This window comes from Microcaecilia unicolor, chromosome 9 (genome assembly GCF_901765095.1).
Source record: "Microcaecilia unicolor chromosome 9, aMicUni1.1, whole genome shotgun sequence".
Taxonomy (NCBI): Eukaryota; Metazoa; Chordata; class Amphibia; order Gymnophiona; family Siphonopidae; genus Microcaecilia; species Microcaecilia unicolor.
In genome coordinates this window covers 154,598,519-154,609,969 of record NC_044039.1, presented here as the reverse complement: position 1 = coordinate 154,609,969, position 11,451 = coordinate 154,598,519, and the positions used below count along the sequence as shown (strand labels likewise).

General features: G+C 42.1%; 1 protein-coding gene across 1 annotated transcript; it reads right to left on the bottom strand.

Moving 5' to 3' along the window:
* Positions 1-322: 322 nt before the first annotated feature.
* LRFN5 (leucine rich repeat and fibronectin type III domain containing 5) lies at positions 323-3,748 on the bottom strand. The gene is made up of 2 exons (XM_030215026.1): positions 2,361-3,748; positions 323-1,265 (listed from the first exon to the last, which is right to left on the bottom strand). The coding sequence occupies exons 1-2, from the start codon at positions 3,746-3,748 to the stop codon at positions 323-325; spliced, it is 2,331 nt and encodes a 776-aa protein (XP_030070886.1).
* Positions 3,749-11,451: the final 7,703 nt, after the last annotated feature.

The following is an 11,451-nucleotide window of genomic DNA, read 5'->3' as shown; positions in this document are numbered from 1 at the left end:
TATGAAAGGCTTTTTCTGTGAAAACGCTCTTTTTAGTTTTGTCTGCTACTGCAGAACCAGGAAGCCAGTCCTAGAGCAGGGGAAGGCACTGGTGCTGTTTCATGCTTTTTTCATAACCATAATACCTTTTAATGTTGCCTTCGACTTTTATTTTTAAGTAAACAAAAATGTGTGCAGTAAACAGCTTATACATAACCCTGCATATATAAGCCATAAATTAATAAGATGCGATTGAACTTTTAATTTCCAATCAGGGTCCTCAAACAGTGATTTTTTTTTCTTGAAAAATAAAGAAAAAAACCTAAAATGAAATTAAAACAGGTCACACAGTGCTTTCCAATATCCACTCAGAACTTGAGAAAGCTGCTTTTCCTCTATGCATATCAGAATTGTTTGACTGAATTAGCATCCCGTTCATAGACATGCTCCTCTTAGACCATAATCCACCAGTGTTCTCTGAGTTAATGTAACAGTGATACTCCATCAGTTCTCCGTTCAGAGAGTATCTGCGCCTTGCCCTGGAGGATTCAACAGGCAAAGTAAGAAACTTACTTGGTTTTGACTGTGGTCTTTTTACTGAAGGAGCTCCCTTGACTGAATCAGAAAGGGGAGCAGTTAACTGCAGGGCAGTTGAGTTATTTCTGTTAGTATTCTGGGACTCAATGTTTGAGATGATTTCACTCTGTGGCTCATTAGTGGGCTTTAGCCCAGTCTTTTTTTTCTGCTTTTGAGATGCAGCTATGCTTGAAGTCCAGGTGTAGGGCAATGCAGAGGTAGTGGTGGAAGAGTCTTGGCTTGAACAAGGGTCCAATGACTGCATCAAATTTTCATTAGCCACTTTACAACACTGGAGACTCTCTTCATTTCCTACAGCCTGTTTCGAAATAGACTGGGCTACTGACCCACTGCAACCTTGATTCTGAGCTCCATTGGTCTGAGAATACACATTGTTGACCTTAGTAACCTTATGATGGCCATTGTTGTTGCAAACTTTATATCGTATCATTAGTATTATGATAAAAACCAGTACAGATGCAACAATTATACCTCCAATTATTATAATCATGGTGCCTCCCAAAAATTGTGACTGCATGAAGTGACAACGGACATAATCCTGCTCTGTAGTAAACTGTATACAACCCACAACTCTTGTCGCAGTGAGGGAAGTGATGCCATCATCATAAATTGCTAGGACACAAAGATCATAAACAGTTCCAGCAGCCAGGTTATTTATAAGGAATGTTTTGCTTGTAGGAGGTATCATCCTGAGAGACAATAGAGCATGTGTCAATTACAGTTAAAATAGCATGATTCACTTATAATCAAGAAGACCTAGCACAATGTATCTAGCTATCTAGATCCTTAGTCTTCACTTCCAGTTGATGACCACCAATGGATAAGGTTTTCAAGATATATCTAACAAATATACATGACATATATATATGTGTGTCTACTACATCCATTGTATTCAAATCTCCCTCATGCATATCCATTAGGGCAGTGGATCCCAAACCTGGTCCTGGAGGCACCTCAGCCATTCAGGTTTCTGGGATACCCACAATGAATATTCATAAGAGAGATTTGCATGCACTGCCTCCACTGCATGCAAATCTCTCTCATGAATATTCATTGTGGGTATCCCAAAAACCTGACTGGCTGGGGTGCCTCCAGGACCAGTTTGGGAACCATTGCATTAGGGGTATCTTGAAAACATGACCTTTTGCAGCCCTCAGGGCTGGGTGTGAATAACACTGATCTTGATATAGAAAGATAAATAACTGAAAGGTGTTTCATAATTTTATCTACAAAACTACTGCATTCCATTCCTGATATAGTACAATATTAATGAGGGCTGGCAGATTTTATTGACAAGCTAATTGCATTGCTTGGCAATGCAGAACTCCCAATAACAGCCCCTGCTAGAAAAATCATTTATGACAAATTGGTTTTTAAAGGTGTGACTGTTACATTAGCCGAATATCAAAACAAATCCACTTTGTGCATGTAACACCTCTATGCATATCAAATAGTTTGGCAGTTCAAGAAAGTACTAAGGGTAATATTACAGAACCAAAAGAGCAATGAATTTACAAATATGTGTGGAGAGGTGTAGGGAGGGAATAATTGTCTTCAGAACCAAAACTTATTAAGAGTGATCTATTTGCTACCCAAAAATAGATCACTTAAAGTTCATGATATGCTGAATATTCCATAATTCAATTATAGGCATCCTGTGATCTGTTTCTGAACACAGCATTTTGAAGGAATTGTCAATTAATATTAAACTACAGCACTTATCACAGAAAATCATCTCAATGAATGTCATAACAATGTTGTAGACTGAATCAAATTTGTCTTACCTGTAAACAAGCGAGTCATCATAAGTGCCATTGTACTGAATCTGGAACATACGGATTCCAGGTATATTCCTTTGAAAATTGAATTTTATTAGTGCAGTAGATGATGTTGCTTCAGCCACTACTACTTTTTTATCCTGACTAATTTTAGTATCCCCATTGCTACTGCTTGCATTTGAGCCAGACTTAGTAGATGTTGATATATCTGAAGAACCAGGATCAGGCTCATGAATATGGTTTGTGCTGTTAATCATGTGAGGAAGTTTGATTATATGAAGGTCCACCGATTGAGTAGCTTCACCTGCAGGGTTTGAAGCAATGCAGGTGAAAGAACCTGTATCTTTAACAGTTGTTATCAAGATATCTAATGTTCCATTGTCATAAATAAAGGACCTTGTGCCATTGGAAATAATCTTTCCTTCCGGTGAAATCCAATGAATAGCTGGTTCGGGATCTCCTCGGGCTTTACATCTCAATGTTGCTCTTTGACCCTCTAATACTCTAAGCTCATGAGTATATCTAGTAATGAGTGGCTGCTCACACAGGAACTCTTCTTCTGTGATTGACCAAAAGTAACGTCCAGATAGAAGTGGAGGAGAAGCACAAGTCTCCAAGTCATCCTCCCTTAGAAGGCGTCTCAGCCATAAAAGTTCACAATTGCAATGCAGAGGGTTTCCACCAAAGCTTAATGCAAAACTGGATGGGCTCATGATTCCTGAGGTTACCAATGACTGAGCTCGTTGAAAGAGAGGGTCAGGTGGTAGTTTCTGCAGTTTATTTGATGTCACATCTAATCTATTAAGCTTGTGCAGGTGAGAAAAAGTTCCTTTAGGGATATTGTCAATCATATTATGATCTAGACTGAGTGTGTGTAAGCTAACCATCTTCTCAACGGCATCCCAAGGGATTGTTTCCAGGTTGTTATAAGACAAATCGAGTTCCTCCAGTGCTAAAACATCATCAAAAGCTGTGGAAGATATTAAAGTCAGCTGATTGTTATTGAGAATCAAATGGTGGAGGTTTGAAAGCCCACTAAACATGTCATTTGTTATTTTAGTCAATCTGTTGCTATTTAAATGCAAAGCCCTCAAATTGCGCAAATCTGCAAATGCATGAGGTGTTATAAAACTTATTGTATTCCTTGATAGGGTCAGGTCCACCAAGCTGGTCATATTGGCAAAGTCTTTCCTTTTAATATTTGTAACAAAATTATCAGCCAGGCGTAGTTCTACAGTTCTACGGTTAATGTTTGGTGGAACAAACAAAAGCCCTTTCTTGTCACAAAGGGTTGCAAGATTGGGAGACAGATTCTGACAGGTACAGCGCTTTGGACAGACCTCGGCTTTCACTGCCATGCCAATGAACAGCAGACAAAAAAGCAGTTTTTCCATGGTAAATCAGGTTTAATATCCTACAAGAGAAAACACAGGAAATATACTTTAATATATGGCAGCTATTCATTTAAACTCTCTCTTTAAGATTAATGTTACAATATTTTAATTTGAAGTACAGAAATGAGAAGAAAAACCTAAGGAAAATGAGAGAATAGAGAACATAGAGAGAATTAATTTAGATAAAAAAAAGTGGAATTATTTCAAATCAGTCTTTACAGTTAGCTGAATATATTAAAATGACATTTAACAAGTTAGATTTTATGAATTTATATTACTCACTTTATATATTGCTTTCAAAAGAGATACAGAGATAAGAGCTCTTTTTGAGTGAATTTTACTGATGATGAAAATGGCAGATTGATAGCAGCAATTTCACTAAACCAATGTGCAGAACAAGCAATTACTATTTAAGTTTTCATGCAAATCTTATTTAAAGGTTGATGCAATAGCCCAGGGGATCTTTCATAGATTAGTAGCTCCATTTGGATGAAATTTTGCTACTGGGTGGCAAAATTTTGTGTGAAATTTTGTTACCTGGAATCTGCCAGAAAATAATAACTGTACCTTACTGAACTGTAGTATTTTTATTTATCATTATTATTACTTTTTTGTGTGAAAGCCAGTGTTCAAAGATGTATGTTTCTGTGTTTTAATGAAATTCAGCAGTAGTGCACTGCTTCATACACTTTTGTATCACAACAAGAAAGCTCCATGTGTAACAGCGTGCACAGGAAAGCCTACTTAGGCAAAGGACAAATTTGCAGAAACTTTTGCAAAAGAAGCCTGTCAGGCTTATTTTCGAAAGTGATTGCCGGCCATTTCCCGACATAAATCAGGAGATGGCCAGTGATCTCTCAAAAGCGGCGAAATCGGTATAATCGAAAGCGGCTTTTTTTTACAGCATCGCCGCTTTCCCGTTGCCTCGCCGGCGAAAGTTCAAGGGGGCGTGTCGGTGGCGTAGCGAAGGCGGGACATGGGCGGGCATGGGTGTGGCTACCAGATGGCCGGCTTTCGCGGATAATGGAAAAAAAAACGGTGTTAAGCAGTATTTCGCCGGGTTTTCTTGGTCCTTTTATTTTCATGACCAAGCCTCAAAAAGGTGCCCCAACTGACCAGATGACCACCGAAGGGAATGGGGGATGACCTCCCCGTACTCCCCCAGTGGTCACCAACCCCCTCCCGCACTAAAAAAAATACAACTCAAAACCTTTTTTTTACCAGCCTGTATGTCAGCCTCAAATGTCATACCCAGCTCCCTGACTGGAGCAGTTTTTAATGGGTGCAGTGCACTTCAGGCAGGCAGGCAGACCCAGGTCCATCCCCCCTACCTGTTACACTTGTGGTGGTAAATGTTAAGCCTTCCAAATCCCCCCAAAATCCACTCTACCCACATGTAGGTGCCCCCTTCACCCATAAGAGCTATGGTAATGGTGTAGAGTTGTGGGGAATGGGTTTGGGGAGGATTTGGGGGGCTCAACACCCAAGGTAAGGGAGCTGTCTTCCGCCAGGGTCGCTTTACTCATACTACCCCTCTCCTCAAGTTGCTTCACTGGCTCCCTATCAGTTTTCACACCCTGTTCAAACTTCTTCTACTAACCTATAAATGTACTCACTCTGCTGCTCCCCAGTATCTCTCCACACTCATCCTTCTCTACACCCCTTCCCATGCACTCCGCTCCATGGATAAATCCTTCTTATCTGTTCTCTTCTCCACTACTGCCAACTCCAGACTTTGCGCCTTCTGTCTCGCTGCACCCTATGCCTGGCATAAACTTCCTGAGCCCCTACATCTTGCCCCGTCCTTGGCCACCTTTAAATCTAGACTGAAAGCCCATCTCTTTAACATTGCTTTTGACTCGTAACCACTTGTAACCACTCGCCTCAACCTACTCTCCTCTCCTCCTTCCTGTACACATTAATTGATTTGATTTGCTTACTTTATTTTTTGTCTATTAGATTGTAAGCTCTTTGAGCAGGGACTGTCTTTCTTCTATGTTTGTGCAGCGCTGCGTATGCCTTGTAGCGCTATAAAAATGCTAAATAGTAGTAGTAGTAGTAGTAGCTATGCACCTGGGAGCTTTTTTGGTATTTAAAATTTTTTTTTAGAAATGTCCCCTAGGGTGCCCGGTTGGTGTCCTGGCATGTCAGGGGACCAGTGCACTATAAATGCTGGATCCTCCCATGACCAAATGCCTTGGATTTCGCCGGGTTTGAGATGTCTGGCATTTTTTTCCCTTATCGCTGAAAAACAAAACCGGTGATCTCAAACCCAGTGAACTCTGGCATTTAGCCGGGCTAAACCGTATTATCGAAAAAAAAGATGGCCGGCCATCTTTTTCGATAATACGGTTCCAGCCAGCTGTTGCACCGCCGCCAAAATAGATCGCCGGCGACGTTCGATTATGCCCATCCACGTGAGCTAAACATGAGAAAACACTAGAATTTCAGGATATCCATGCATTTTTTCATACAAAACCCCCTTTGCAAAGTTTCTCCATTTTAGTACATCATCCCCAAAGTATCCTAACCATGACTATTGACAGTCCTAACCTCCTCTGCTCTGGAATGAATCAAGCTACCTTGGTCTGGATTTTGATCTGACTTGATGGACTGAATTTTAGAATGAAGCCTAAATTGATTTTCCTCTTCCATGTATAGTTATCTTTTGCCTGTGTCTATCTGTAGTCATATAACAATTCACCAATATTTCAGAAACAAATGATAGAGAGTATTCAGGAGAATGATTAGATCTGGAAACTGGAACATTGTGATTTCATCCCGGTTTCAGGGTCAATAGCCAAGGTTAAATCCATATGAACTAGTAAGCTAAGGAATTCATTAGATATATTGAAACTGAGAATATAATGAATGGCAGATAAGGACCATTCAAACTGTTCAGTTTACTTTCTGTTGCTATGATATCGGCTCTAATGGATCTGCATCTTTTCTTTCGCTTTCTCCCAACTAAACTTTTTCTGGGCTTCAGATCTGTTATTTAGTTTATCTGTATAAACTAAGCTGGAAGGCTGCTCTGTGCAGCAACGTTTTCATCATTCCCTTCTATGAAGAAATATTGTCTAATTTTATTTCTCAGGTTGCTTCCTTTGAGCCTAATAAGCTTTCTCCATCTAGAGGTTCCTTCCTACTGAAGAAATATTGTCTTCTTGTGCATTTATGCCATTTACACCTTTTAGAAAGCAATACTAAAAAGTCAAAAGTCCATTCAAGTAAAAAATGAAATGGGTAAAAGAGCTTTCAGAAAACTGCCCATGCCGTACGTGTTGCTCCACAGTGGTGGCAATTCTATAATTGAATACTACCTGTTAGGAACCATGATGGGGGACTATGAGTGCCAATTCTATAATCAGGCACAGCAAGCAGGAAAAACCTCTACGTAGACAGTATAAACACAAAAAAGTAGAGGCTGGCCAAAGGACAATCTAACACAGAAGATGATGTTTAAAAGACACGTTATTTGCTGCTTGGACAGAGAGCAGAGCAGACTCCTTCGGGTAACGCTGTGTGTTCAGTATTTATTTTGAGTGGATGCCTTTGGGCTGCTTTGTTTGTTCAGTAACCTTGTTGAACACTATTGTGACCCCCGAGCTAGGCATTTTCAGTACTCCAAAACACGGATCGTGTCGGGTCCCTCTGTCCAAGCAGCAAATAAAGTGTTTTTTAAGCATCATCTCCTGTGTTGGATTGATTTGGCCAGCCTTTACTTTTTTGTGTTTGTACTGTCAATTCTATAATGGCATCTATGAGCACAAATGCCAGTATAGGATACTGGCTTAAGCCCAAACATATGTGAACAATGTTAAGCGTACTCACTCACGCCAGGTCAATAGTAAGATTGAGTGAATATGCCTAAACACTATGGACCATGCACCTACAGTACAGTATTTTGTAAGTTATGCGTGCATGTGGGAGACAAGACATGGAATGTCTGCAATGTTAGACGTGTTTGTACATTATGGGGCTCTTTTACTAAGACACGCCCAAACGTTGTATGCGCTGGTGTAAAGCATTTTTTGGACATGTGCTGGTCTATTTCCTGAGCGTGCCTGGAAAAAAGGGGATTTTTTAATGTACAGGAAAATGGACATGTGGCAAAATGATAACCAGTGCACATCCATTTTTGACCTGAGACCTTAAAACCACCCACTAACAGTGGTAAGGTCTCATGTGCTAACTGGGTGGTAAGCCTGCAGCGCGCGCCAACTGCCGATTACCACCGGGCCACCCGGGTTATCGCATTAATACAAATCCGTGAGAGACAGACCCATAAGCAGGCATGCAGGAAGAAGCTTGTTGGTGCCGGACCACCCTCCCTGCCTTGGAGGCCGGACCCAGGGAATTTTGCCCCCTGCCCCCCCCCTCTCGGCGGCCCTGTTGTTAGGAATTGAGGTTTGGGTGGGTCTGTGGGGGGTGGAGAGAGGGTTTGCTGCAGGGGCGTAGATTTAGCCTTGGCCCCCCTCTACTTTCAACCCCCTTGCCGCCGCCGTCCCTCCCCCACTGCCAGGTACCTTTGCTTGGCGGGGGTCCCCAACCCCCGCCAGCCGAAGTCTTCCTCAGCACTGGTCTCCGGCGCCTTCGCTGATCTGTTTCTGTCATTCCTGACTCCTGACATCCTGCATGCACGTCATGCATGGGGCTACATACAGGACGTGCATGCAGGACGTCAGGAGTCAGGACTGACAGAAACAGATCAGCGAACGCGAAGAAAAGGGCGAGGACTTTATCCTGTAAGTAGAGGGAGCAGAGGCTGGAATCATTGCCCCGGAACAGTGCCTCCCAAAAAATCTGTTTCAGTGATCCTATCAGCTGTGGAAGATAATTGTATTTTTAAGGGTGAGTCTGATGTGGAGAATGCTAGGTGAATGTTGTGAAGGGGAGGATAAGGGTTTTGTACAGATGGAAGTGGAGGAGGGAGAAGGAAGGAGGCTCAAGAGCCGAGGGAGACAGAGCAGAGCCCTACCTTTAATCATTCCTCAGAGAGAGAGAGAGAGAGAAGGAAAAAGGTAGTGCCCCCTAGAAAATGGAGGTGGGAGAAGGACTACATTTCCCAGCATTCCCGGGGAAAACCCTGGTATAGGGATTATTGGCCCCAGCATTCCCCGGGAGAAGGCTCTGACAAGGCAGGGGAGGGGCACCTGGAACATAATCAAGTAAGAGAGGAACAGCAGGCCAGGGTAGAGGAGAATGAGCCCATGGACTGGCAGGCTGCTGGAGAGAAGGAGCATGAGGCAGGTTCTGAGGAACCCATGGACCTTTCTGCCTGGGCTCATGCCTTGAAAGCTAAACTGAAAAACCAGGTGAACTCTTGGTGTCAGAGCTGGGCTGAAAGTGGAAAGGGGAAAGGTCATGCGGGAGGAGGGTCAGTGAAGTAATAGAGTGACCCAGAAAGGGGGGGATCTTTTCCTCTTTCCCAAAGGAGTTCAGGCTGTGTTTTTGTGAAGAGACTGTGTGTCTGAATTGAGTGCTAAGGCATTGAGCCCTGTGGATTTTGAACTGTGGAGAAAACAAACCTTCTTTTTGTGTGGGGGAGGGGAAAGTAGCTACAGTTTTTTTTTCCTTTTGTGGGCTGAGGCCCAAGGAACTTTGAGGTTTTTGAACTGTTGCAGAAACCCAAGCATGGGGCCGAGCTACCTGGGTTCCTTTTGGTTGTGAAGTTGGACTACAGGGGAATCTATCTTTGGGGACTGTTAAATTGGCTCCAACTGTTTTTTTTTCTTGAAGCAGCAGAGAGCTGCACGGTTTTTTTTCTGCTGTACCTGTGAGGCAGCATGGGCATAATTATATATATATGTTTAAATTCTATTTCAACTTTTCACCCTGCAAGTGAAGGAGGAATGCCATCTGGTTTAGATCTAGCTTTGGCTAGGCTAAAGGTTAGAAAGGTCAGAGAGAGAAACTTTCTTTGACCCTTTGTGAATGATGGAGGGTTAAGGCTAGTTCACAGGTATTAGTTACCACATCTGTATACCATTATAAACAAGGCATGAGCCAGACATACTGTAGTTTAAAAGTAGGCTGAATGTTGTTTAAATAATTCTAGATATTCTTGATATGTAGATTTTGTTATAAGGAATTCTGATTTCTGTTTATTGAAGAATATGTTTTATTCTGTGTAATTAATATGTAGAATATCTGTTCAACTCTCTGCCTTACTTTTCAATTAAGATTGCAGTTGAAAAGGTCAGCATCTGGTTTGAATTAACTACGGTCCTAGCTAGTTCTGTGAAGGAAGCTAATAGGTGAAAAAGGTCAGGAAAAGCCTTCTCCTTGATTGATTAGCTAAGTGTAGGACTGTAGCATTAAGCAAGAATATCCCTTAGCCCCTAAATGAACCTAAGTTATGAAGTTAGCTGAGAAATTAATCATAATGAAATGCAAGAGTTCTGGTGCCCAATTGTCTGGTGTGAGAGGCCTCAGGTCATAGGTCAGTTTGAGAAATATCGAACCTATGTAACTGATATTTGGAATATATGTATGGTAATAATTAGTTCAAGGCAGGGTAATTAATCTATTCTTTACCATCTGGAGAGTAAGGGGGGCTAGGAGGGGATAGAACTGTATATAAGTGGGAGCAGAAGCAGCTTACGTCAGAAGGAACAGACAGAAGAAGGAGAGACAGCAGAAGAGAAGGAGCTGAGACAGAAGCCACGAGACACAAAGAGCTGAGGAAGAGAAGAAGAGAGCTAGAGCTGATGTTCTACTTTGTTTGCTGGCAAATAAAGAAGATTTCTCCCTCATTCTGGTGTGTGCTGTTTGACTCCTGAAGTACCACAGATTCTGCTAACAATAGGGGTAATTCCTGCATCAATTCCTGCAACAATTCTTGGTGGCAGCGGTGGGATCCCGGACCCTGCACATTAGCCGGGTATGTATTTTGTATTCTGTATTGTAATCCTAGCTAGGAAACTGTAAACCAGCCCCTCAAAAATTGAGGGAAGGGGAGTCTGATCAACTCTCAGCGAAGGCCTTAGTAGCTTCTAGTCTAGTGGAGATTAGTAGCAAAACCGCCTGAGCTTATCTGTATCTTAGAAATCTGAAATTGTTGGGTGGGATTTTCTGTACTGAATGTGTGATGCTTGAATGTTAATGAGTGCGGACTTCTTATAGCTGCGTTTCCAGTTAACGCGAGTTCAATTGACCAGCGACGGAAGGAAGCGATTGTTGTTTGTCTACCATTGTGTCTCGGGAGTGTGGACCCCATAACCACACTTCCAAAAATTCCCTCCCCTTTTGTGTGTTGTAACTGTAAGCATTATGGGAGGGACATCATCTAGACAAATTGCTACTCCCCTAGATTGTATGCTTAAGAATTTCAAGAAAGGATTTTTAATTAATGATTATGGACAGACTTTAAGTTTAAGTACTCTAAGAACCTTGTGTGAAGTTGAGTGGCCATCTATGGGAGTGGGGTGGCCCCCTAGTGGCATCTTAGATATTGAAGTAATCCGGAAGGTCTACAGCATAATTGTAGGAGAACCAGAATATTCTGAACAACTCCCCTATATAGATTCCTGGGACAGCCTTGTGACTGACCCTCCCTCTTGGTTGAAAACTTATATGGGATCCCCAGTAAAGTTCATGTTGGGCCGCGTTCAAAGAAAGATTAGAAAGTCTAAATTGGAAGAGGGAAAGAGCCCCAGGAAGCCTACCACCCAATCGGTGGCTTCCGCCCCTACCCTGTC